This window comes from Camelus bactrianus, chromosome 16 (genome assembly GCF_048773025.1).
Source record: "Camelus bactrianus isolate YW-2024 breed Bactrian camel chromosome 16, ASM4877302v1, whole genome shotgun sequence".
NCBI lineage: Eukaryota > Metazoa > Chordata > Mammalia > Artiodactyla > Camelidae > Camelus > Camelus bactrianus.
In genome coordinates, this window is record NC_133554.1 from 41,930,680 (window position 1) to 41,958,286 (window position 27,607).

The 27,607-nt window shown below is 49.9% G+C and overlaps 1 protein-coding gene across 1 annotated transcript; it reads right to left on the reverse strand.

Moving 5' to 3' along the window:
• Positions 1 to 143: 143 nt before the first annotated feature.
• Positions 144 to 16,347, reverse strand: CCDC92B (coiled-coil domain containing 92B). The gene is made up of 3 exons (XM_074343252.1): positions 16,194 to 16,347; positions 12,051 to 12,098; positions 144 to 9,683 (listed from the first exon to the last, which is right to left on the reverse strand). Exons 1-3 carry the CDS (start codon positions 16,321 to 16,323, stop codon positions 9,091 to 9,093), a joined length of 771 nt encoding a protein of 256 aa, XP_074199353.1. The 5' UTR covers positions 16,324 to 16,347; the 3' UTR covers positions 144 to 9,090.
• Between the last annotated feature and the right edge of the window lie 11,260 nt (positions 16,348 to 27,607).

The following is a 27,607-nucleotide window of genomic DNA, read 5'->3' on the forward strand; positions in this document are numbered from 1 at the left end:
GCTGGGGCTGGGGTGCGTCTGGCTCTTGAGGAGGTGGTGGAGAGTAGCCTGGGTCATGGTCAAGGTGGGGAAGTGGTGGGGGGAGGGGCGGTGGTGGCGGGTGGCTAATAGGGATGAAGTGTCAGAGGTGGACCCACCAAACTTTGTCCTGAGCCAAAACGGGCACCTCTCTGCCAGCAGCCTCGACACCTCCCACCAAATGAGTCCTCACGTCCGGGCTGATACATTATCCCCATTTTAGAAAGGAGGAAGCTAAGACCAAGGTCATACAGAGAGCAAGAATTTAGTGGGCCAGGCTGAATCCACAGCCTTAACAGTTTACCATAGTTCCTGTTTTCAGATGTTTGGGGCCTAGTGGGGACTGAGAAGTGAAGTCAGAGAATGCTGCCCAGGTGACATTTTACTAGGTCTTGCCAGTGAGCTGAAGTTCTCCAAGCGAAGAGAATGGGAGGTTCTTCTGTGCATAGGCCCAGGAAGCCATTGGGAAGCACTTAAGGACTATTCCAGAAACTAATGGAAATTGGGAAGCTGAAGCTGCAGAGGTGGGCTGGGGCGAGCCTAGGACCTCATAAAAATTGCAAAGGAAAGTGGACTTTGTCCTGGAGTACAGGTAATGAGAAGGGAAACCAGTGAATGGCTTTAATTAAGCATTAAGGCAGGAGGAAGGGAGGTGAAAAATGCTCTGTCTACTGTGTGGGGAATAAGAAGGACTGAGTTAGACTAGGGGGAGCTAAGTATGGACTATTGCACAAGAAGGCTGGAAATAAAAGTGAGACCTGACTACAGCCCACCACAGGGAAGATGGATAGTCGGGTGTTACATGAACCTAAAGTGAATTGGATTAGAAATCTGCATCCTACAACCTTTACCTTGTCCCTTTGTAACCTTGAGCAAGTCACTTGACTTTCACTCCACTGAAATAAAAACACCTGTCTAGCCTGTCACCTACCTGTTGGGAGGAGATAGTGGAACACTCACTCAGTGATTCACGCAGGCTTTAAGTGAAGTTTTCAAGAGCTCAGTGCAGCAGGAAGATCAGAGATGAACCAGACCCAGTCCCCACCAGGAGGTTTCAATCTGGTAGATGAAGAAAGATGCACAGAACAATCTCATGTCTAAGGCTGCAGAATAAAAGCCTTAAAGAAGGCTGTTCTGAGTCTACCAAGAAGGCAGTCAGGGAGGGCTTCTGGGAATAGGCTACTCTGAAGCTCTGAAGGATAAGGATTTTAATAAGCGAGTCAGAGGAATCATATGGGAAGACACAGGAGGGACTCTGGGAGTTTATTCACTCATTTATTTAACTTTTTAAACTTTTTAATTTTATTTAGAGTTTTGAATATAATCACATCGTTCAAATTTCAAAAAGCATAAAAGGGTGTACAATGAATCTCTCACCTGCCCCCAGCCACCTAGTTTCCCTTCCCAGGGAGTTTCTCTTCCCACCAAGATTACCAGTACTTTTATATTCTTCTAGAGATAGCCTTTGCATATAAGACAGTGTGTATATATATATATTTTTTTTCCTTTAGTTACAAAATAGTAACACACTGTACCTGCTATTTTTTACCCTGATTTTTTTTACTTACCAATATATTCTGGAGATTGTTCCATGTCAGTACACAAACAGCTTTCTCATTCCATTTTATGGCTGGATATATTCCATCGTGTTGTTGTGCCATAATGCTTTTAACTAGTCTCTCAAACTGATGGGTACTTAGTATGTATCCATGAAAATCAAGGAATTTGGAGAATTGCACCCAGTCCAGTGTAGCTGAAGTTGGAAGCCCCCTCCATGTTGGTACCACTGTTCAAAACCAGACGCATAGCTCAGTTTTAACACTGTGAACAGCAAGCTGGGGGATGGGGAAATAGATACACACAAAAAGCATCCTCCTTTGACCACTTTCTCTATAGTCTGGTGGTCCAATCACATATTAAACAGACTATTTCTTACTTTTAAGCTGCCTCCACCAATGTCTTTTCACCATAGTCTTAACAGCAACTACTTCCACCACTTTCCCCAACTGTTTTCACCATTACCTCTATGTTGTGCTGTGGTTAAGGTGACCGTATGATTTATCATGCAAATCAGGACACTTTTGAGAGTGAAAGTTGGCCCTATTTATAATGACATTGGGACAATAGGCATAAACCGAGACTGTCTGGGCCAAATGGGGATGTCTGGTTCTCAGGTGAGGAGTATAGCAGCTAGACTGGGGGACTTCCTGAAGGCGAGGACCATACCTTATTTATCTGGACATCCCCAGCATCTCCCCAGAGCCTGATGCATCGCAGGTGCTTAATGCTCATCAGTTGGTTGAATGGATGACCCAAGTGTAGGCAGAGCCAAGCTGTCCTTTTGAGGCTTCCACAGGGTTTCACCTTCGACCTCCATTGTTATATACAATACCTGGTCTTTCCTTGCAGATACTCCTTTTGTGTACTGTATGCTTTGACCTTTGTATCCAGAGCTTCAGATCATTTCCATGATGCCTGGCTGAGACCCACCAGATTGAGCCCTGGAGAGGTACCAGCCTGTACCATGCCCTACCTTCCTCCTATATCCTCCTCATGGTCAGGGTCTGTGAGTGCCTACTGATCATTCAGGGTGCAGGTGACCAGTCTGTCCAGGGGCCTAGTGACTATGCAGTCCCAGCAGCAGCCTGAGAACCTGCAACTTGGCTTCTGTGGATCCCCTCCCCTTTCCCTAGCAGGCTTCTGTCACGCACGCAGTCCCTAACCTCGGGGCTGTCTGGGTGGCACTCCCCGTCTTTACATCCCCTGGGGAATGATGCTAAATAAGTATAAAGGGAAGTTTATCAAGGCTGAGACCTACATAACCTACATAATTAGCCTGCTTAAAGCCTCCCACCTCCCTAATTATTGTTATGGTGGATGCACCCACTCAGCTGGGCATTCCTATTTCCGCCCTCCTTTTCAGAGTTCCCCAGGGTAGGAGAGGTGAGTGGGAACCCAAACCCCCTGGATGGTAGGAGGGAGTCCCCTATATCAATGGCCTGACTGGAGGAACCCATAAGAGAGTAAATGCTCCACCTCTTTCAATCTAAATTTGTGTAGACAGAACTGCCAGGAGGGAAGGGGTGACAGCGAGACTCCCTGGGCCGCAGCCTCCCCATCTATAAAATGAAGAGGTTGCACAAATGATCTCTGAGTTTTCTTGTGCTTGGCATGCACAAGGCCCTGCACTGTGACTCTGGGCTGGGCCCAGCCAGCTGGGACCCCAGGGTCTGTGGGAGGACCCTCAGGCAAATCCCTCTCTCTCTTCCCCTTTTTCTCTCCTTTTTCTGACTTGAACATGAAACCCCAGAGTCCTGGGTAGATATTTACCCAGGGCTGGGCCTTCCCTTCCCTAACTGCCTGGCGAGACAGAAGGCCAGGAACAAGCAGAGGCCAGGGCCATACTTCCTGGGCCAGTTACCGGTCTGGTCCCAGCTCATCCTGGGCTCAAACCTGATCCTCAGAAGCTGGAGCAAGGGACTGAGATGGGACAGTGAGGGCCTGCCTGTCTCCTCTATCTGGACACACCTGGGTAGGAATCAATATGCAGGTTGAACCAACCAGGGATTAAAAAACCAAAAAATCCAGAAAGTTCCAAAAAGCAAAACTTGAATTTGCAACACTGGCAACTATTTATATAGCATTTACATTGTATTTGCAGATATTTACATAACATTTACATTGTATTTACAACTATTTACATGGCATTCACATTGTATTAGGAAAGTTTAGTAATCTAGAGAAGATTTAAAGTATACAGGAGAGTGTACATAGGTTATATGCAAATACTATGCCATTTTATATAAGGGACTTGAGCATTGGATTTTGATATCTGTGTGGGTGGGTGGGGTGTGGAGGGGTCTTGGAACAAATCCCCCACAGATACCAAAGGACAACTGTATGTGACTTCAAGTCTATCTCCATTCTTGACTCCTTCACTATGTGACCTTGAACAAGTCACTTACCTTTTCTCAATGCCAACTTCTGTGGGAGAAGCATCTTGGGAAAAGAGGCGGGAGCCATCCCAGGTCTACAAAATCAAGCTCAGATACCATTGTGTCTGTTCAACTGCTTCCTAGTCCTGGCAGCTGGAAGTGGTCACTCTTTCCCTTGAGCTCTGCAAATATTTTAATCAATGTACATTATTAGTTGGGGCCCACTTGTTTCTCCCCCACTGACTGTTTTCTCTTGGACATTGTCAGGACTCGTGGGGTTAGCAAGGCACTAAAACCCAACTCAAAATGGCTTTTAAAAGTATGTCATGGAGAGAGGGTATAGCTCAAGTGGTAGAGTGAATGCTTAACATGCATGAGGTCCTGGGTTCAATTCCCAGTACCTCCTCCAAATACAAATAAATAAATAAACTAAATTACCTCCTCCTCATAAAAAAAAAAAAGAAATAAAGAAATAAAAGTGTGTCACAGATTGGAGGAGACGAACGAAAAATAACTAAATGCAATGGGACCCTGGATAGGCTCCTGGAAGGACCCTAGTGGAAAACCTGATGAAATTCAAATAAGGTCTGTGGTTTAGTTAACAGCCATGTACGAATGTTCATTTCTTGGTTTGGATAATTGTACTATGATAAATTCAGATGTTAACATAGGAGAAGCTGGGTGAGAGAACTCTGTATTATTATTACAACTTTTCTTCAAATCTAAATTTAGTTAAAAAATAAAAGTAGAAAAGCCCCACAAATTAATGCTGACCATTTAAAAACAAAAGTGGGAGAGGGGCTTATTGGCTTGTACAACTGAAAAGGGCAAAGGTATATGGGCTACAGGTATAGCTAGATCCAGGCAGCCTAATTATCAGGAACTGCCTCCATCTCTCCTGGTGGTAGCAAAAGTCCTGCTAGATCTCCAGGCTGATATTCTGCCATTTTAGCAACCTAAGAATTTGTCCTTCAATAGTCCTGGTTGGTTCTCTGCTGCATCTCTAGCACCTAAGTTGGTCTGTTAAATGAATGGTTCCAGTAAAAGTGCTGACATGGATTCTCATTGAGTCAGGCTGAGTCACATGCCCATCTCCAACCCAATCAGTGTGACCTGCCTTACCTAGGTCACAAGGGCAGGGTCAGCTCCCCCAACACATGGACTGAGATGGAGAAGGCTGTTGCCCAAAAGGAAGTGATGGGTCCTATTATCAGAAGAAATGTTGCAGGCAAAACCAATCTATCCCCTGCATCCTTAGAATGCAGAGCTGCTGCTTTTTCTCCTAGAGCCATCCACAACACAGACCTACACTGAAAATGTATAAGCTTGAAGGTGCTGGGTATGCTGAGCTCCCAAACTGCAGTCCCAGGACAGCCCTCATTAGTAGAAGATAAGATTAGGGCTCTTCTCTGATGGAGGTGGGTGTCAGAGAAGGAGAACCAGCATGGCCAAAGATGCCCAGAATCCCAGATTCCTTCTGGGCCAGAACAACGTGCAATTTCAGGCATGGAGTCCTTCCAATCCATCCCTGCCAACCATAGCCAGGAGCCTTTGATCCAAGGTTTTGTTTGTTCATTTGCGCTTTGGTGGCAGGGAGAGAGGGGTAGGGCTAGCCTGAGCCTCAGGACATCTCAGATGAAAGCCTTGTGCCTTATGTGAGGAATAGCGACTGAGGGGACTCCAGAGTATCAGCTCCCAGTCTCACCCAACCCACTGGCTAACTCCCAAACCATTCTCGGTCTCCTCCACATCCTCTCCACGGACCTGCAGGGATGGAGGGTGAGTGCGGGGCGGGTGGGGGACAGAGTGCCCACAGAGAAAAAGTCTGACTTGTGTTTTTCGATATTTTATTAAGAATAAGGCATATGACAGTCACCCCTAAAGCACAGGGCTCTATTTCTGTGGGTGAGTGAATACACTCTGAAAAGCATTGGATTAAAAAGCGCAGCCAACAGAGAACTTGGAGCAGAATTCCTCTGCCGTGCCCATGGGGCTCCTGCCAGGTGCTTCTGCAGCCTTGCATGTCCCACATTCAAGGTTGGCACCTCAGCAAGAGGATGCTGAGAGATCCCCAGCTCCCCACAATGAGGAGATGCTGCTCCACCCCCTCTTGGCCTTCTTCTTTTCCACCAGGGAGGCCTCTCTTCTGCTGCTTGTTTGGGGAAGGGCTACCCCATTTCAGCCCTGGGCTGGTTCCCCAAACTGCCAGCCACTGTGGGTGGGATATGGGGGAGCAGGGTAGAGAGCCTCATGCTGTATTGCCTGTGGGTCCCTGGCTGGCTTCTGGAACCTGGAGAGGTCGCCACTTGAAGCTCTCCTTCTTGACTCCAACTAGGGCCCCTGAGTGTCCATGTCAACCCGCCCCTCTCCCCATAGGGATTCTGCAGCAGAGGAGAGGGGAGAGGTGGGGAGGAGAAACAATCCTTTCCCTTCTAGTCACCCAAAGGTTTCAGGGGCTCATGGGAAGGGGTCTTTCCTTTGGCAGGGTGGAGCCCCCATGCCAGGAAAGGGGGAGGGCCAGAAGCTGAGGGTAAGGCTGAGGAGTTTTGGAGCACTGAGGTCAAGGGCAGGCTGCTGACTCCCAGTCTTAGTCTGCTGCACTGAGGGTTCTGTTCCAAACCCAGGGGCAGATGGGAGGAGGAAAGTCTCTTGTCCATTATTTCCAGGAGAGGCATGGGGAAGGGGAATTGGAACCCTGTATCTGCTTTGGCCCCTCCTCCAGCTTGGGGGAGGGCTGGCTGCCTTACTTCCTTTCCCAGAGACCCCAACAACTTAGCTGAGAGTCAGCAAGTCAGCACTCAGGACCTTTCATCTGGAGGATCTCCAAGCACACCCCACAAACAATTAAGTGTCATCATCTCTGATTGCTGGAAGAGAACCAGGAGGTGGGAGGTGTTGATAGGGTCACTTAGGGAGAGACAGGCAGGCCACCGGAAGATCCATGGGGTCTGCGGGGGGTGGGGGTGGGGCCCAGTCAGCCACCTTAGGTACTCAGGAGGAAAGAGGGAAGAGGGCTATTGCTATAGAGCTGGGGGAGGCCAGGCAGGCATAGCTATGGCTTTTAGTGGGTGGGTGGGTGGATAAAGTACTTCACCATCTCTTTAGAAGAACTGACATAACAAAGTCACCCTGTTCACCCCAAAAGTATGGTTGCAGAAGATAAGGGTCTGGGTGGGTGCCTCCAGAAAGACCGCCTTTCCCTCCTTCCCACAGTCCTCTGGGCCCCTTCAAGTGAGTGCAACCAAGAACGGACAGAGGCTTCCTCACTCAGACACGTTCTGAAAGGGAGGGCTATAGGTTGAGGGATAGAGTGAGTCACCCACATTTGAGGGGAGACAGAGGGCAGAGGCACAACCACAGAGACTGGGTGGGTGGGGAGGGCAGAGGCGGGAGCAGGCAGAGCAAGGATCCTAGGCCACTACTGTGGCCCAAGTGAAGCTGGACAGCACTGTCTGTCCCAAGGATGCCCACACCTTGGCTGCTGGCCTTCCAGTGGCTGCACACCTAGACCAGGCCTGGTTATTGCTCAGTGGTCCCAGGGGTTCTGGGTGCGGTCAGCTGGGAGGGCCCTGCATGTTTGGGTGGGTGGGGAGTGTGCTTGCCAGTTTCCTGCTCCCTCTAACATACACAGTGAAAGAGGGTAAAATTAGGTATCTATCCGCCCTCTTCTTCGTGGGGCCATGATGGGAAAAGGGTTCATCACCCCTAAAGACCTCCGGGATCCCTGGGTGACAAACAGAAGGCTTGGCCTCAGCCAAGGTCAGGACCTGCCAGGATGGGGTGTTTTGGAGTGAGGTAAAGGCCTCTCCCTGCCCCATGTCCTCCCTCGGCAGCCCCTGGAAGACCTCACAGGCACTTAGGACTTGATGCAGGACCGACAGAGGAGGGATGGCATGAGGCGGCAGGCTTCTAGGGGTTTGTCTTTCTAGGCTAGAGTCCGAAGTTGAACTTCCTGCCTCTGGTCGTGAGGGGGAGCTAGGGAGAAACGCGTTAGGAGGTGGGGTGGCCCTCTTCATTTCAACCCTCGCCAACCTAGACAGAGGGCACTGAGCACCCCGCCACTGTCAGGTCTGATAGGATTGGGGGTCTAACGTGGGTTCCCACCGTCCCCAGAGTTGAGTTTGATAGAGAGCAAACTCAACTCTCTATCAACAACCGCCACTTCCAAGAAGCCGGGCCCTTCTTCCCGCCTCTGGGTGCAGCCAGCTAATTAGGAAGCTGGGCAAAATTAGCACCAATAAACAGACCTAGGAAAACTCCCAGGGCAGCCTTCAAATTCCCAGCTACCTCCTGAAGGCAGTTTCTGCCTTTCCATAAGCCTGACCTGGCAGTCCGACTCCGGAGTGTCCCAGGAGTCTAAATATCTAGGTCGGCATCCTGGGGAAGAACTGAGCTGGAGACAGCTCTAGACCAGGATCTGCCACCAAACCCATTCTATAACCCTCTCCAAGGGTCTATGGGTGCTAACCTCTAGAAATTCAAACTTTCGTCAGTCCACACTTTCCCCACCAGAGGCTCTGGAGGAGGCGTCTTCTAAAGTGTTCCGTGCACACCAGTAAGGACCTATCAGTGGGATGGGGGAAAGAAGCGGCTTCCGAGGAAATGGTCCAGCCTCTAGTCCCCAGCCTGAGCCTTCCCTCGGAGGAAGGCTCGGCGGGAAGGGCAGCCGTGCGGGGCTGAGGGAGGCCGCAGCGGGAAGCTGGAAGGCCTAAGGATGCTAAGCGCCACTCTGGTTTCTTTCCGTAGGCCAGTCCAGCCTTCCCCCTCCTGCCAAACGATTGTCGGCTTCCCCGGGGTAGGGCGTGACCCTCGCCCCTTCCCCTCCCAGTGGCAGGGTGGGGACCTGAAAAGGATCAGTACTGCGAGTCCTCTCCCTGAAAAACCGTGCATTCGCTGGGCCCCGCGGAGGAGCTCCTCGGCGGCGGAAGGGGAGAACTCGAAGCTTCGGCCACGTCGGGAAATATAAAAGGAGGGGGCGGCTGGAAGGGATGAAGGAGCAGAGGTCGCCTCCGCCCCCCCCCCCCCGGGGAGGGGCCTGGTCCCTTGGACCCCGGGACCCGCCTGGGCGGCCCGAGCTGTGTTCCAAGCCCGGGGCCGGGCCGGTCTTCCCCCGCTTTCCGCCCCGCCGACCCCGCACCTACTCGGGGTCCGCGGGCGCACTGGGAGGGCTGGGCGCGGCCGTAGGGTCGGCTTGGTCCGGGGGCTCCTGGGGAGGCGGCTGGCGCGGGCTGCGGCCGCTGGGCCGCGGGGGCCTCCGGGCGTAGAGGAAGAGCGCGGGGTCGGGCATGGCGTCGGGGTCGTCCGGGGCGCCGGCCGCGCGCTCCCAGGCGGCCCAGTCCCGGCCCGGGCCCTTGGCGGCGGCCTCGGCTGCAGGCGGGCGGCGGGCTCGCTGTGCACGCCGGCGGATCCGGGGCTCGGCGGCGGCGGCAGCGCCAGGCCCTGGTCGCGGAGTCTGCAGTTTCTGGCGCGCCGCGTGCAGCTGGCAGGAGAGGTAGGCGGCCGCCTCGGTGTGCTTCTGCAGCTCGGTGCCCAGCACGGTGGCGCGGTGGCTGCGGCGACGCAGCTCCTCCAGGAAGCGGCGCTCCTCCGCGCGCAGGCTGCAGCGCAGCGCCGACACCAGCGCCTCGCGCTGCGCCACCTCCCGCCGCAGCTCCGCGTTGGCCGCCGCCCGCGCCGCCAACTGCGACTCCAGCGCGCGGCACTTGCTCTCCAGCTCCCGGGACTCCAACTCTGGGAAGGGGAGAGGCGGGGAGAGTGAGGGTCCCCCCGCCTGGCCGGACCTGCAAAGCTCTCGGATCCTCGGGGCAAAGCCCCGCACCTCCTCGACTGCGTGTCCTGCTTGCTGCGCCCGCCCTCACTCCCCACGCGCCGGCTACGCGGCCCGTCTTTTCCCTCCTGGGGCCCTGGCGCCTGTCCTACTCTCTGCTTGGCCACTTCTCTAACTCTTCAGTGCGAAGCCTTCCTTGACGATTTATTCACTCTACGACTTTTTGTTGTTGTTGCTGTTGAGCCCTATGTGCACTGTGTTAGGCATTGTGGGTACGGTGGATACTAAAACATTTCTCCCAAAGCTCACAGCAACATAGTGGGAGAGGTATGGTACATAATAAAGAATGTGAGGCTGCATCTGTGACACGTGCCAATAGGACACTGTAACAAGAGACTGACCTAATCAGGGGAGGCTTCTCAGCAGAGGAGAGACTTGGGTAAGGATCTAACAGATGAGTAGGAGTTAAGTAGTGGACAGGGTAGAGAAGGGTGCTTTGGACAGAGGGTAGGACTTGTGCAAAAGCCTTGTGGCAGGAGAGACATACAATAACAAAGGACTGAAAACTGGAAGTGTGGGGAGGAAAGGGGAGTCAGTGTGCTGTGAACCTAGTTTCTTTCACAGAGAGAGCATTTATTACATTTTGTGATTTTTTTTTTCTTTTTAATTGTTTATTGTTTGCCTTTGCCCACTGCCTTGGGTTTCAACCCTGGATGTACATTGAAATCACCAAGAGAACTTTAAAAAATAGTTCCTAGACCGTACCGAAGACCAACTAAATCAGACTCTCTGGGATTGGACCTGGGAACTGGTACTTCTTAAATCTTCCCTGGTGATTTTATTTTTCTTTCTTTTTTCAACTTTTTTTCTTTCCCTGGTGATTCTAATGTACCCCCAGAGCTGAGGACCTCTGCCTCCTGGATCATACGCTCCATTTCAGCAGGGATCGTATCCCAGGATTGGCACATGTGAGTGAGTATGGGGACACCGGTAGCACAAAGGTGGCAAAGGGTAGGTAAAAGGTGACTCTGGAAAGGATATGAAAAGAAAAAGAGGACAAAGAAAGAGAGCTCTTAAGCCCACTGAGAGAGAAGATAAAATCCAGGACACTGGGGTAGTACCTTGAGCCCAAATGACCCCAAAAACCCTTTCAGAGGAAGAACAGTAGGTGGAATAAAAGCTACTATTGTCACAGAATGCTTCTGGCCTGGGGTCTGGGGTGTGTGTCCCCCTCCTCCAAGCACCTAGGCACCAAGAGGTTGCCCATGATCACCACTTAAAGAAGTGGGCAGTATTAGGTCCAAGTCCATAAGGATCTTTATGCATGAAAATACAAAGCAATTTGCAGGGCTCCTAACATTTTACCTTAACCTTAAACTTCCAGCCTTTCCCATGCCTAGCTCTTGGTCATGTAGCTGTTGATTATAAGCAGCACATCAGTATCCGGGAGTCCTTTCTTAAAACACTCCTGACCAAGAAAGACTATTTTTGTGATTCATTTTACTTCAAGCATTTCCAGAGTCCCTCTCCATGTCAGGTAACATGTCTTGCACTGGGAGACAATGGGTAATACCCAGTCCTAGTTTTGAGAGATTGTATAATCTGGAGATTAAGATCTCAACCATGCAACCCCCTGATTTGAAAAAATTAATTATGGCAAGAAGCCAAATAACCAAATTTACCATCTTAACAAGTGTTAAGTGTACGGTAGTGTCAATAAACTCATTTTTGTGCAACAGATCTCTAGAAATTTTTCATCTTGCAAAACTGAAACCCTCTACCCATTGAACACCATCTCCCCACCCCACTCCCCATTTTATGGGTGAAGTAATAATCTGTAAACAAATGCTTTAGTAGAATTGTTACAATGGCAAGAAGTCATGCTTTTGTAAAATGAAGAATTTGCTTATGTGCACGTGGCTCTTTTCTTCTCCTCTAGGCTAAGTTCCTTGGAGTCAAGGACCCCATAGTGCCATCTTGTTGCATCTTGACACTCACAGTGACCATGAGAAGGATAAGAAGTACTGGGGAGGTGGGCCACAGAAAGGAATGAAGTCAACCACATGGACTTTCTGGACACCATCTTCCTGCTTTCATTTTCCCACTTTGGACAGAGACATGGATACAGGGCACTATGTATGGTGGCACAGGTTGTTCACTGCACAAGGTCACCCAGCTGAGTGGGCAAGTGGGGCTGATATCCTGTACTCACTCAACAAGCTGAGGAGTGCCTGCCCCAAGTCAGGGCTAGGTATGGAGAAGGCTTGGGTCCTGCTAAGTGGTGGGGAAAAGGTGACCTGTGGGTGCTTCCCCACCAGTTGTCCTCTTACCTTGCTGGTGAGATTGGGCCTCTCTTATCTCCAGGTCATGGGTCAATTCTGCAGGGAGAGATAAGAAAAGGCAATTCTGTGTAGATTAGAGACAGAGAGAGAGAGAGTGAGAGAGTATATGTGTGAAATCAGGCAATCACAGGCCAGTAAAAGTGGCAATAAGGATCCTTAGAAACTGTCTAAACCACCCCCCATACCTGCTTTACTGCAGCCCAGAGAGGGGAAGAGACGAAAGGAGGTGTCAGAGACAGCCTGAGCCTGATCTGCCTGATTCAAAGCCCAGAGATCTTTCCAGTGTAAGCTCTGTGGCCTGGATTTGGAGGTTAGTTCAACCCGTGTAGGACTGGGGAGCCTGGTTTGCTTTGGGGGCCCAGGGCACAGACCCTTCTGTTATTTAGTTGATGGATCTGGGAAGTCTGGCGTGTCCTGGGCTGCTTGGGGGCACTAAAGGAGGATTCAGGGAGATGGCTATTTACTGATAGGACATGTGCATTTCACTGTTTCCACAGGCAGTACTTCTGTGCCTGTGCTCTTTTCTGAATAACAGCCCTGTCCCTTTCTTTTTTGTTTTTTGTTTTTTTTTCCAGGGGAAGATGTTAACCACCATCCCCCACTACCACACATTATGCAGTCAGGTTTCCCACATTTGGGGAAATAGCACATCTGGAGTAAAATGGATAAGATTTACTTTGTGATCATAGTATCTCCCCTGTCAGGTAAGTGCAGCTCTGTCCCTTTCTAAACCCTGGTTCTGCTGCATTCTACAGGGCAGGGAGAGGGGCTTCAAGGAGGACAGCGCCACCTGGTGCAGCCAAGCCTGTAAGGCTCTCGGCTTGGCGCTGAGGGGGTGGGGTGGGGCAGCCAAGGGGTCTGCCAAGGGCACTGGGGCAGGAGCAGTTTCCTCCTGTGCTGGCAGCCCTGTCCCCACCCTCTGCCTGCCCACCCTCCGGGACCCCACCCTTTAGAGCCCCACCCCTCAGCCAGCTGGATTTGATCATTTTTCCAACCCCATTCCCCCAACTCCAATGTGGCTCAAGGGCTGGGAGAGGGCAAGGAAGGAGCCCAGGAGCCACAGCTGCCTATGCCAGAGGGTACCTGCTCAGGAGCACCTGTGTGTACCTGCAGGGATGCAGTCTGGGGCCCAAAGGGAGAGGGTGTGAACCTGGGGTGGGGGAAGGTAGCAGATCTCTGGGTCCACTGCCCAGTAGCACCAACAGAGAGAGACTCACCTGTGGTCCCTCTGCCCGCCCCTCCTCACTGCCCTCACCGGGCTCTTCTGGAGACTTGGGGCTTTGCTGGAGGTGCCTTCCTTGGGGAGACCAACTGTTGCCAGGAGACAGAAAGCCCAGAGTGCCTGGGCCTTTTGCTGTGACCGGAGCCTGAACCTCTTCCCTGGGGCCCCTGGGAGGACTCTGATGCCTCTACCCAACAGGGCTTCCTGGGGCCAACTTGGCCCCTCCTCCAAGGCCCTGTGATGTAGCCCAAGGGGCCCTTGACTCAATTGGGGGATGTAGCCAAAGGGACTTTGGCTCTGTCACTAACTGCCTATAGGCTTGTTTCTCCTTAGCCCTTAACCCCAGGAGTTGGGGGCTGGTGGGGGACACACAGTCCTAGCTAGGCTCCACTCCTCCGTCCATCAAATCTCCCTGCCCATATTCTGGCCAGAGTCCCCATAGTTTAGATGAGTATGCTGTCAGGTCAGATACACTGTGTGACCTTGGGCCAGTGACAGCACCTCTCTGAGCCTCAGCATCTCATTTGTGAAATGGGAACAAGGTTGCATTTGCCTCACAAGGGGTTGTTGCTAAGATTAAATGAGAGAAAATAAGTAAGGGCTCTGTCTAGGGTTGATTCAGTGCTGAACACGTGTAGGCAGCTCTTGTTTTCATCCCAGCCACCTCCCCAACCAGAACACAGCCACCCACCTTTTAAGCCTTTCATTTTGAATTGTCACCCCTTTGCTGGCAGGCTCCTCCTGAAGCCCTGTCCCCTTGTTTTCTATACCTACCCTTCCCCTTTCTCATCCCCTTCCCAGCCTTTGGGTCCCTCTTTAATTTCTCTCTCTTTTTTGTTTGTTTGGTGGGGAAGTAATTAGGTTTATTTATTTATGTATTCATTTTAATTGAACCCAGGACCTCATGCATGCTAAGCATGCACTCTACCACTGAGCTATATCCACCCTCCTTGTTTTTTTAAATTGACATATAGTTGATTTTCAATGCTGTGTTAGTTTCTGGTGTACAGCATAGTGATTCAGTCATATAATATATACACACACATATTCTTTTTCATTGATTTAAAAAAAAAATCTTCTCCTTTGTTCTGCTCTCTTTTCCTCCTCACTCCCCCACCCCTTGGAGACAGGGCCTTATTCAGTCATTTTAGCCCCAAGAGAGGCTGTTCCAGGCCAGCCCAGAGTTATTTTTATCTCCTTAATCAATAACCAAGAGGCTGCAGGCCCAGATCAGTCTGAGAAAGGTGGTGAGAGCCAAGGGCCCTGTGCTCCTGCTTCTTACACTTTCTTGGGATCCTAGCCTGTGTCCTGAGTGGAAGGACCCAGGTCTTCAGAATTCAGGTGAAGCAAAAAGAAATTAGAGGAAGAGATATAGGGCCTTAGAGTTCACTCGTCTCAATTTCCCTTTAATGTTGTTGTTGCAATGAAGTGGCATCAGGCAGGGGTGAGTCGGTATGGGCCATCCCTGCCCACCCCCCTGCCCCGGCTGGCCTCTGCTGCCAGCCAGGCTCTGGGGAAGATGGCAGGGAGCCTGGCCTTGGAATGTGGCAGCTGAACTTGTGTATGGAGCCAGAGAGGGCTGAGAGCCAGGACTGCCAGCATCTTGTGCTATAGAGTGAGAAGCCAGGCAGGTCACTCAAACCCTCTGAGTGGCCTCAGAAAACTCAGTTTTTCTCTGGGGAATGGGGAGAATTCCATGAACAGGGGATGGAAGAGAGGCAGCAATCTGAGCATACTGGGGAGAGAATACACATGTGCAAAGGGGAGTGTGGTGATCTGGATTCTAATCCTGGATGTGATGCTAACATTATGACTCTCTCTCTCTCTCTGGGCCTCAGTTTACCTACTTGTACAATGAAGGAGTTGAGCCATTTCAGCTGAGACATTGAATGAATCATTGGCTCTAAAGCCTACACTGAGGCTCGGCCTGGGTAAGTATTTGGGCCAGAGCTAAGCCTCTGAGAGGGCCACACAGCAGAGGCCTGAGGTCCAAGAGTGGAGATCAGACATGTGATTTACATCATCCTTGGGGCTTCTCTCTGTCCTACTTACAGATCCAATTGGTTGCCAGGTACTTTCCTTCAGTCTGCCTTCCACTGGTCCTCCCTTTTCCATCTGCCTTCATTTCTCCCCAGACCTGTCACTAGTCTCCCTGCTTCCCTCTCCTACCAATTCATCTGCCATACAACTGCCAGATAGAGTTTCTTAATTTAGCACAATGCTGCTCAAAACCTATCAGTGGGCCCCACTACCCACTGAGGACAGGCCAGACTTCTCAGCTGTCCTGATATTGGTCAAGGTCTTCCATGGTCTGGCTCCAGCCGTTTCCCACCAGCGTTATCCAGTCAAATAGAATTTTTCATGAGCTTTTAGCTTCCTACCTTCTGAATGTTGCCATTCTGTTCCTATCATTTGGAAAGCTTTCTCCACCCTCATTGCCCTGTAATATCTGTAGGTCTAAATCTTACTCAGTGCTCAGGGAGTGGAAATGCTCCCACCTCTGGCAAGCGTGGGATGCCTGGTCCCCTCCTCCATCACCCACGCCTCAAGCTGGACATGATGTCAGCCCTCTTTATTTTTTGTGTGTCTTTATATTACCTGTTGCTGTGTCTTCCCCTTAGACTGAGGGCTTCTTAAAGCTAGGAGCTGCCTGATGAACATTTAGCAGAAAAGGACAGGAATCCCCAGAAATGGTTCCCAAGTGTCCCTCTGCTGCTGAACCAGAGCCCTTTGCCCTGAAACTTGTATTTCATTTCCCCAAGACTCAGTTTCCTCACCAAGAAAAAGGGGTGATAAACACCTGCCTGTTGGGAGGCTCAGAGAGGCTCATCATGGGCACGCCGTCAGAGATGTGCTAATGATGATGACAGTTGCCCCTTCCCCATCCTTCCCATCCATCCCGGCCTCACCTGAGCAGCGTTTCTGCAGCCTCAGGATTTCCAGGTGCAGGTCTCGCAACAAGGCCATCTGCTCTTTTTTCAGGAAGCTGATGTGGCGTTGCACACTCTGGATCTGATGCTCCAGGGACACGGTATCCATGGCAACCCACGCCTGGGCCCCACCTGCGGAGGATGACAAGGTGAACCCACATATTCTAGGTCCATCTGCCCTGCCCACCTTCAGATTCCTTCAGTGGTCTCCTTCAGTCTGGGGTCCTGTTGTAGCAGGTAGGCGATTCCGCCACTGCAGTCATTTCCCCTGTATTTACTCACCAAAGCTTCGGGAACAACAGGTGTATTGACAAGAAGTATAATTATTCCCATTTAACAGATGATGAACCAGAGGCCCAGAGGGAAATGGCTTCTGTCCCTTGCCCTCATGTAATTTTAGCCTCTTCTGTTTCTCAGAGAGGAAAACAAATGGAGCAGCAAAGTCAGCAAAGAGAGACAGAGATCTGGGTTCTAGCCTGGTTCTTAACCAATATTCCTGCTCTCTGCTCTTGTGGAGCTCAGAGGGTGAAGAGGAGAGAATCAAACACATAAATAGGTGCATCAAACAAACAAACAACTAAGTTTACAGTTACCATCTATGATAAGTGCCATGAAATAAACTTGCAGGATAATGTGAAAGAATATAAGATGGGACCTATTTTAAATGTGAGGTTGGGGAAGGTCTCCTTGTGGACATGATTTTAGGCTGAGACTTTGTGGCAAGCAGAATTCCAAGGTGGTCCCTAAGATCCCCAACCCCTGATGTACATGCCCTCCTATATCACTCCCCTCTCCCGCACCCTGCCCTGCCTTGGATGTGGATGGGATTGCAAGTACTATGGATTTCACTCCTGTGATTAGGTTAGCTGACAAAGGTGAAGGATTTTGCAGATGCAACTAAGGTCTCCAATGAGTTGACTTTGAGTTCATCAAAAGGGAGATTCTGGGTGGGTCGGTTCAAAGGGCCCTTGCTGTAGGAAGAGCTCTGAAGCCTGAGAGAAATTTGGCTGCTGGCCCAGAAGGGGTAAACTGTCATGCGGGGAGAGCTTGTGGATAAAGCCACAGGCAAGGACCTGAGCGAGGCCTCTAGTAGCTGAGAATGGTCCCTGATTGACAGCTAGCAAGAAAATGGGGGCTCCAGTCCTACAGCTGCAAGGAAGCAAATTCTACCAACAACTTAAGGGATCTTGGAAGTGGCTCTTTCCCTAGTCTAGCTTTCAGAGGAGGATGCAGCCCTGCTTTGATTTTAGCCTTGTGAGACCCTGAGTGGAGGACCCAAGCAAAATGTGCCTGTCTCCTGAGCCTTGGAAACTGAGATAAAATTTATGTTGTTAGCCACTTAGTTTGTAGTAGTTTGTTATGCAGCAATAGAAAACTAATGCAAGAGGGGGAGGGTATAGCTGAATGGTAGAGTGCGTGCTTAGCATGCACAAGGTCCTGGGTTCAATCCCCAGTACCTCCATTAAAATAAATAAGTAAACCTAATTACCCTCTCAAAAAAAACCCCAAAACAAAACAAAACAAAAAAAGAAAACTAATACAGACTTGAAGGAGGGGTAGGAGTTAGTCAGAAGAGTAAAGGGAGGGGCATCCCAAACAGGAAACAGCATCTGTGAAGGCTCAGAGGTAGCGTAATCATGATAGCTTACATTTATTGAGTGCCCATGATGTGCCAAGCTTCGTACTAAGTGTTTTATGTGGTTTTTTTGAGGAACGGAGACCCTGCCACTGCTGGAGAAGGCTGAAGTGTAAGGTATTAGGGGAGAGTTGCAGGAAGTGAGGTTAGCAAGTGAAAGATCACACAGGGGCCTGTAAACCATGTTAATAATTTTGGATTAATACTAAATGAATTGGGAAGTTATTCAAGGCTTTTAAGCTGGAGATTGACATGAAATAATTTGCATTTTTAAAAGATCACTAGTTGTTGTGGGGAGGGCAGATTGGACGGGGCAGAGTGGATGCGGGGAGGTCAGCTGGGAGAGTGTGGCAGTGGTCAAGGTGAGCGATGATGAAGGCCTGGACCAGATGATAGAGGTGTAGATGGAAAGAAGTTCCAGGTGTATCTGGGGGTAGAATTGGCAGGATGGGGGATGGGTTGGACTGGATCATGATGATGGGGAAGGGCATGTCTAGGATGTGTCCCAGTTTTCCAGCTTGGGAATCTCAAGTATGAAGGCACATTTTCTGGATCTTTCCCCATTTCTTCATCGTTCACACTGGACCTCTTTCACATTGGCTCTCCTCTATAATCACTCCCTACATGATCTCATCCAGTCCCATGGCTGTAAATACTATTGATACTCTGATCTCTAAACTCATTCTCCTAACACCTCCACTTGAATGTCTAATAGGTCCCTCAAACTTATAAGTCTCAATACTGAGTTCTTACGATCCCTCCTACAAATCTGTTCATGCCCAGTGTTTGCCATCTTGATAAAGGGTACCTGGTTGCTCAGGCCAAAAACTTAGGAGTCATCTTTGATTCTATTCTTCATATTCCACAGCCAACCTGGCTGCAAATCCTGCTGTCTCTACCTTCAAAAAAAAATATCCTAAATCCAGTCATTCTCACTATCTCCATTGCAGTCACCCTAGTCCCAGCCACTAACATCCCTCTGGGGTAGCCCTGCAGTGGCCTGCTCACTGGCTTCTCACTTCCACTTTTGCCCCTCAACTTTCCACACAACCCCCAGAGTTCCTTTAGCAAATCTGATCCCATCTCCCCACCCTCCCACTCAAAACCCTCCTATCACCCTTAAAACCAAATCCAAAATTCTTATCAGACCCTACCCAATCGCCCCTGGCTCTGTCTGCCCTCAGCTCCCACTGTTCTCCCATTGCTGGCTCCACTCTGGCCTCTGCTTTCTCCTGAACTTTCCAAGCACACTCTAGCCTCAGGGACTTTGTATGTGCTGTTCCCTCTGCTAGGAATGTCCTCCTGGATACCCTCAGGGCCCATTCCCTCCCTTCTTTCAAGATCCTTCTCTGATTACCTGATTTAAAATAGAACCCTCTGTCACTCTCCACTCCCTTAATCTGCATTGTTTTTTTTTTCCCTGTGAATTTATCACCACAAGAATATATTGCATTGTTGTTAATTGTCTGTTTCCCCTGCCAGATGGTTGGCAACAGAAGATGGACTCTGTTTTGTTTCCTCCTGTTCCCTAGTACCTAGCACAGAATCTGGCAAATAGGAGCTACTCAGTAAATATCTGGAGGATGTACGAGTGAGTGACTATCTGGAGCTGGGGCAGACTGATGGAGAAGCAGATTTACAGAGAAGGTAAGTTGTAGCCTGAGACATGTTAGATTTGACATGCTCAGGAAACCTCAAACAAGGAGAAATAGATGTCAAGCAGACAGTCAGCATCCTGGTGCATAACTTGGGAGAAACAGGTTAGCTACCTCTATGCTGTTGTATATCTATGTTGGGATGTGTGTACCTGTGCACCTGTACGTATACTTGAGCCTGTGTGCATGCCTCAAGGAGTGCACATATGTGTGAGTGTGTGTGTTGGGTGGGGGTGGGGTGTGTTCCTGGCTTCTGTTACATCTATGTGTGTGCTGTGCATACACCTGGAGGATAAAGGCGTGTGGGCCTATGCTTAGGATGAGTTGAAAAAATGTCTGTTACCTAGCTGCTGAAATGCAAATGTCTCTGAAGAGTAAAGGCCCTTTACACACAGCCCTGGAGACCGGACCCTGGCCACAGTGAGAAGCTGAACCTACCGACTGTTTCTGTGCCTTCCCAGAAGGACTTGAGTATTTGCTTCCAACTAGGCAGGCTGTTCTTCTCAGGGCAGAAATTCGGGTCATAAATGATCTTGGCAAATATTATTTCTTAGATGTTATTGTTTAGTTTGTCTGGGGGAGTGTGGGGGATGGCGTGGGGAAGGGAGAACCAGGGACAACACAGATCTCTTTGTGTGGCTGGTGAATCACAGGCACCTCAGAGGCCAAAGCCAGGAAAATGTCAGGTTTTTGCATAGAAATGCAGTCCTTGAAGCTCCAGGCTTCACAAGATGCTCATGCCTGAGGACTCGGTCCAGGCCAGTGGCAACAGATGAAGGATTAGAGCTGTCAGTGCCATCTTCTTCCCATGCCCAGCCCGAGATGCCCAAACTCACAGGTTGGAGTGCTTGGTGAGTAGGGTCCCTTGCCTCTGTCCACTGTCCTGACCACCTCAGGGCCTCAGGGCTTGCATTGTTTCTGTTGCCCACCTTCTCCTTGTGCTCCTAGTTCTTCTTTCTTTGAATTTTCTAGCTTGATAAAAAAAAATGTTCATTTAAAAAAATTGTCATCAGGAATAAAAAGGGACCTATAACACAGGCTTCACAATTTATAGAGTTAATTCCAAATACTTTTGACATGCCTCTCATGGGTTGAAAGTTACAAATCTTTTTTCCTCTTGGGGAAGTTGGTGGGAGAAACCTATGCTCAGGTCCCCAACCATCAACAAAGTGTCAGGCCCAGGAACTCTGTGACCCTGGCACAATTCTGACTCTCTAAGGCCTGGGCTACTGATCTCTGAAAATGACCTTGTCTTCTACTTGTCTCTGTGGGGCTTGTGGGTACCCACTTCCTTCCCCAGCTATCTACCTGCCACTGATGGGCAAGTAGGAAACTGTAGTTCTCTCTCATCTCCAGTTCTTAGAGCTTATGGTTTGAAAGAAGCACAGAAAGGACAGAATCAGAGCACCTGGGACTCAGAGGGGCCTTCAGAATCATCTCAATCAGTGTTTTTCAAATTTGCTCCATAGAGCCCCCTAGTTCTGCAGAGGGGTCTTGGATGTTACCAGAACGGTTGAGGGTAAAAGGCAGGGCTGGAAGCTTTGCTGTGTTTATCCCTCTTTTATATGATGGGCTTGTGCAACAAATTCATGGAGAAAGGGCTTCTGCTAACCAGAAGTTTGAAAACCACTTATATAATCCACTCTTTTTTTGAGTGGCTAACCATTATCCACTTCCCGCCCTTTGTCTGCTCAATGTCCCTTGGTCTCTGCTGCCCCCATCTCTCCCTCAGGCAGACACCTTGGCTGGGAGAGGAACCAGAACTAAAGCTCTTGCTTTCTCCTTACCCGGAGTTTGCATTGTCTGCCACCCTGCCCCCTCACCCCCTCACTGCTTCTCTTGTCCCAAGTTTCAATTTCATTCTTGGTGTTTCTTTTCTCTTTGGGACTGAAAACATTTATTGAGTCAACAAATATCCTCACACTGTTCTGAACATTCACACACCCACATTTTGTTTAAATTCTTTAAGTATGCCTTCTTGTTTCAAGGAGAACGTTAAACTTATTTTTATTCTTATAGTCAGGGCAGATATATTAGATAAGACAGGCATGGTAATAATTGGATAAATAAATGAATTAATATGTTCTTTACTTTTCTTAGTCATTATTCCTCTTTACTACCTGACTCTGAGGCCCTGGGTAGGAGAGAGAGCAGGAACTCAAGAGGTCTTTCTCAGACATGGATGCACAGGTAATATTTATAATAATCATCAGTGTACAGGTAATAATTCTTATAAAATAACAATAAATTGGCTGACAATTAGCATTTTATGTGTATTAACTCATTTATCTTTACAGCAACCCTACGTTGAAGGTTCTATTAGAATATCCACCCCATAGATGAGGAAGTAGAGGCTCAGAGAGGTTAAGCAGTTTACCCACTATACACAACTACAGTGCCTGGCAACTAGGAGTACCCCACCGGGTGCTTATCCTGGCATTTAAGGCCCTTTACAATCTAAATGCAGCCCACATTTGCAGTCTGAACTCCTCTTTCAGATTCTACCTCTTGCTGCTCTCACAACAAACTCTCTCCAGACCCGTGGACATCCCCTCACTATCCCCTACCCTATCTCTGCCTCCTGAAACCTGACCCATCCTTTAAAGCTCTGCTGAAATCCTACCTTTCCCACTTAAGCCTTCCCTGGCCCACCAAGCTGGGATGACTCTCTCCTGCCTTTGTGTTCACCAGGCATTCTGCCTTGTGTCACACTTCAGTGTATGTCCATGTGTGTGTGTGTGTGTGTATGTGTGTGTGTGTGTGCATGGCCCCGTGCCAGCCTGGCTTCTGCTCTAGGCCATAAGCTTCCTGAGGGCAGGGCCTCACCAGGGCAAGTAAGTACATGTATTAAAAAATAATCACCCCCCCCACCTCCCCAAGTCCTTGGCCTTCCTGGAGACTTGCTTTGGAAATAAAAAGTCAGCCCTTTACTAATGTCTGGGACTCTCTGCAAGGTGGGGTCACTTGGCCAGTTGTGGAGCCACAGTTCTGGGGTCTTGTGGTCCTCTCCACTCCAGGACCCCTCCTCCCCCACCGCAGGCTATGGCTCCCCTCCCTACTGAAAATCTCAGAAGCCCCACTCTCAGAGAAGCTGAAGATACAAGAACACAGGGAGTGGGATGTATGGGGAAACTGGATCCCCCACCTTCTTCAGTCTTACTGTTCTGCCCTGATTATGCCTGGAATATGACTCCCAAAGAAGGCAGGGGGGGATGTGGAGACCAAGGAGGACGGAGAAGAGAGGTACCAGGGAGGACAGGGAAAGGCAGGCAGAAAGAAAGATATGTGTGGTGGGAGATGGCAGGAGGTGGCGGTCACTCAACCTCAGGCCGCTCTGGACTCTTCACCAGGGCCAGGAAAGGCCCGAGTCTGGGCGCCGTTGGACAACTTCTGCCAGCAGCCCACGGGTCCTGTCCGCCTCCCGCGCTGCGGTGCGCAGCCCCGCGCCAGCCTTCCCCGGGGAGCTGGAGCTCGGGCCGTGCGGCTCCCCACCGGGCGCCCACCCCCCCACGCCCACTGGTCTCCTCACCTTCGCGACCTGAGGGAGCCACAGGCCAGCGGGGCCCTGGGTCCGGGCCGGGCTGGGTCGGGGGAGGCGCTCTTCTTCCCCGCGCTAGCTGCGCCCGGGGTTCCGCAGCGCCCGCCCGGGCTGTGGCGCCATCAGCTACTGCTAGGCTGCGGGGCGCTCGGGCTGGGGCTCCGGGGGGCTCCGGGGGGCTCCCGGGCGCCGAGGGGGGGGTCCGGGGCTGGCTCCAGGCGTAAACACCCAGCAACGTGACCGGAACTGGCGAACGAGCCTTAGAGGGGAGCAGGGTGAGGGGGGCGGGAGAGATAAGGGGGGGAGGGGAGGGACCTGGGACTGGCGGGGAGGGGCCGTGGGCGGGGCGGGGGGAGGGGAGGCTGGCGGCGCACAGTCGGGGGAGGGGGAATCCCAGGAGCCCCGGGAGCCCCGGGAGCCGGGCCCAAGGACCCCGGCGGGCCACCGAACTCTCGGAGCCCGCTTTGGCTGGAAGCTGGAAGGGAAACCCGGGGAACCCGCCGGCCACTTGGCGAGCAAGGGCGCGGCGGGCGGATCAGCACCGCGGACAGCGCCCAGGTCGGCAGGCTCCGATCTGCTCCGCCCCTCTCTCACCCACTGGCGTAGAAACCAGACTGCCCTCGACTGGCCCAGGGAAGGGTTGGGGTTGGGGGGTGAGATGACCGGGGTCAGAAAATTCACCCTTTGCCACCCAGATCTCTCGCTAGCTGTGTGACCTTGGGTGAGTCACATCATGTCTCTGGGCCGCAGTTGATAGGACACCTTTCTTTCTTTGTGAGATTCCATCGCAAGAGCCAAGAGAAGATCATCTTTAAACCCTAAAGTCCAGAACATTGGTGTTGATCCGTTTTCACTGCACATGGGAGCCTTCTGAAGCGGGACTGCTTGGCTTCTAATTCTGAGTCTTACAAATACCAGACCTCAGTCTTCTCATCTGAAAAATGGGATAATGATGGTCTCTGTAGCTCATAAGATCTTTAGGTTGTTGTGAGGATTAAATGAATTAGTACATGTAAAGTGCTTACAACATTGCTGAATGTTCATTAGACATTCATGCTCATGATGGCAAGGAACCAGGTGGCACTGAGTGAGTGACAGGTGGCTCAGAGCTCCCTCTGGGTAAGTTATTTCCATCCTTGCCTTCAGGGACCAGAGGAAGGGGCTGAGGGGCTTCAAACTGAAGGGCTGTCTGGCTTTTCCTACTCCATTGCCAGCCAAATACTCCCTTTCCTGCCCTCTTGTGCCAACTATACAGAGAAGTCCTCTACTTTGTCTCCAGAACTGGGAGACCTTGGATGAGGGCCTTGGGGAGGGTTCCAGCAACTCACTGGCATCAAGGTCACCCTGCCTTCTCTCTATGGCTTCCTTTCCTCTCTGTCCTTCCCAGTCAATATTTAAATTTTAACTGGACTTGGGTATCAGTGGATAAAAGGGTTAGCTGCTCTTGGCAGACTGTCAAAAAATTGAAGAAATGACTCTAAGATGGCTCGACAGGCAGTGGGGTTCCAAATGTGTCTCAAATCTCACCCTGCAGGAACTCTAGCTTCTAGTTGTGCTGTGAGTAGCCCCTCTTCACCCTGTCTTCCCTGAGCAAACCCCTGGGAGAGGAGCAGAGAGGCCAGCCCAGTCCTACTTCTTCGTCCTTTACTGTCCCTCCTGGGCCAGTGTTCCGGGGCCATGCATTGAGTGTGCATCTCCAGCAGGACTTTGGGGATTATTATGACCAAGCCCCAAATGTTTTTCTCTCTCTCTCTCTTTTTGTTTGTTTGTTTGTTTTTTTTTGATGGGAGGGGGGTGAGGTAATTAGGTTTATTTATTTATTTTAATGGAGGTAGTGGAGACTGAACCCCGGACCTAGTGCATGCTAAGCATGTGCTCTACCACTGAACTATACCACCCCCCCACCCAATGTTTTTCTCCTTGATCTATATCAGAATGGATCCAGGGACTCTGGCCTTTCACCAGCTAAAGCAAACAGCTGCAGACACCTGTCTAAGGGGTGGTCCTGTCTGGTCCTGGAGGGGTTCCAGTCTTGCCACAAGGAGTGCTTCTTGCAGAGTCCTGCACCTGGCCAAGCTCCCAGCTGGGCCTCTAGGGCTGCCCTCAGGACACTCGTAACATCCTTGGCTTGAAAAAGATCCACATATAAGAGAACAAAAGACATGCACAAAAGCACCCAAGGAATAACTGAAGAGGATGAACCAAAAGAGCTGAAAGATCACCAAGTAAAGGCAGCGCTAGGGCCTGGATTTGTGAGCAAGGAGACTTAGGAGTGTTTCCTTGAGGAAGTTAATAATCAAACAGTCAATACACAGAGTAAAGTCATATTGAGTGCATGGCACTCTACCTGATGTGGGGAGAATCAGAGGCATATTATGACATATGGAGATGATATTGCAGATGATGATGTTGATAATAATAACAGTTAACATTTATTAAGCAGGTTCTAAATGCCAGGCCATCTACTAAATACTGTTAAAAATTTTTATTTCTATTTTCAAAATTAAACTTGTAACCCAGTCAAAGAAAACTAAGTGTATATTATTTTGAGCTGAACACTTGACCCACATAATCTCATTGAAACTTCAGAGAAATCCTGTTGGAAAGATTTATTCCCTTTTGCAGGTGGAGAAAATGAGGCTCAAGAGAGATTAAATTTGACACCACCCAACTTAAGCAGCAGAGCCAGGATTCAAACCCCAGCCCAATTGAGGCCAGAGGTGGGCTTCATCAGGCCCCTCATTGAGGAGGTGACTCCAGCGGTGGCAGAAGGCACCCACAGTGGTCATAAGCTTTAGAGGAAGGTAAGAGCCTTGAATGCCAGCTGGGAGAGTGAGGTCTGGGTGTCAGAGAAGGCCTAGAGGTTCCCTCTGACTCTTTAGCTTGGAATCCTGACTTTCTGAGTTCTGTTTAGGTAACAGCTCTGCATTCTTCAGCGTCCTGGCAGGAAACAGACAGCACATTTGAAATGAATCATTTGAAGAGGGTTAAGGGACTGTCTACAAGGCTGTGGGTAGAGTTTAAGAAAAAAGTATAAGGCAGAGCTGTTACCATCATTAGGCTTGGAACAAGAGAAGAAGGTTGTTACAGGAACTCAGAAAGGATGGGTAGGGGAGAGGGCTACCTGGCAGGAGCTGTCACTTTCCTTAAAAAGAAGTACCTGACCCACGGGAACCTGGCGGGGAGGGAGCTGAGGAATAAATATCCTATCATCACACTTCTGCCTTTCAATCCCCTGATGGTGCCTCCTCCAGCCAATCCCAGCCAGAAGCCAGAGGTTAAGGGAGTTCACTGACACTGCCTGTACAGTTTGACTTCCCAACAAGCAGAGTGGAGAAAGTTGTGGAAGGTTCTGGATGGAGATTTCTGGCACAACCTTCCTCACTGGCTTGGGCCCTATTTGCTGTTCTCTGCCAGGCTGCTGTCCAGCTCTGGTGGGCACGAGGACCCTCCAAACAGGGAGGCAGGTGACAGTGTTACAGGGACAACTTCTTTTCTTTGAAGACCCTGGCCATCTTTTTTGACCCCAAAAGCCACCCAATCTGGGTCCCTTGGGATGCTGTGATTGGAGGGATTGGGAGCTCTGGGGACTGGAGATCCAACCGGAGGTTACTGTGGATAAGCCTCTTAGCCAGCTTACCTTATGAAAGATCAAACTGGGCCAAGGCTGCACTCTTGTCAGTGGTGAAATGGCTGATTTGGACAAAATGGTCTCTAAAATCTCAGCTCTGACTTTCAGTGTCTCTGATCATTTGTAAACCACTGGAATGGCAACAGGAATGAACTGTGCGTGTGTGTACTAGGCCACAATTCAGCCTCAGACACATCCCCTCTGCCTCAACCCTGCCCCCATCCTCCTCTATCTAGGGCAGAGACATCAGACCCTGATCTGACAGTCTTCACTGAAGGGATCCTGAGAGTTTCCACTCCCTGTGCCTGAAATCCTTCAACTCACACCATTTTCCATGACCTTGTCAACCAGCTCCCCGGATCTTTGATGACCTCATGGTAACTGTCTCTCCCTTTTTCCTTTATTTTTCCCTAAATTTATATTAGCTTTGCCACACACAATGCTCCACATTTTGCCTTAAATGTACCACTTCCTTCAGCCAGTTCTTTTTAATATTATGTTTTATTAGCAAAGCATTAGAATTATACTCCAGAAAGGTTGGGAAATGCAGTAACAAAAATTTACCTGTAATTCTACTGCCCTGGTGCAACTAGTATTATTTTTGTGTACTACCTTCTAGTATGTTTATATGGATGATGATTTACATAGTCATCTTCATGGCATAACTGTTTTTTTTTCACCCACATTAAATCATCATAACTTCTTTTTTCCATGTTTCTGTACAGTCTTCACAATGCCTGCTACTTCTTAAAGATAATTAGCTGTTTGTGGTTGGTTGTTGTCTTTTATTTGTTTGAAATACATTATTTTTGAATGGTTTTTAAAATTTATGATGAAGAAAATAAAGAACTCATAATTTCACCATCCAGATAATAAAGAATTATATACATACTATCCAGACAATTTTAAAAAATACTTCAAAAAAGTGAGACA

Bases quoted from the DNA above. Each gene is read 5' to 3' on its own strand.
- CCDC92B (XM_074343252.1), bottom strand. From the start codon at position 16,323: ATGGATACCGTGTCCCTGGAGCATCAGATCCAGAGTGTGCAACGCCAC. The intron at 12,099-16,193 runs GTGAGGCCGGGA...CTCTCCCTGCAG, and splicing joins GCTGCAGAAACGCTGCTCAG to AATTGACCCATGACCTGGAG. The intron at 9,684-12,050 runs GTAAGAGGACAA...TCCCCTTCCCAG, and splicing joins GGCCCAATCTCACCAGCAAG to AGTTGGAGTCCCGGGAGCTG.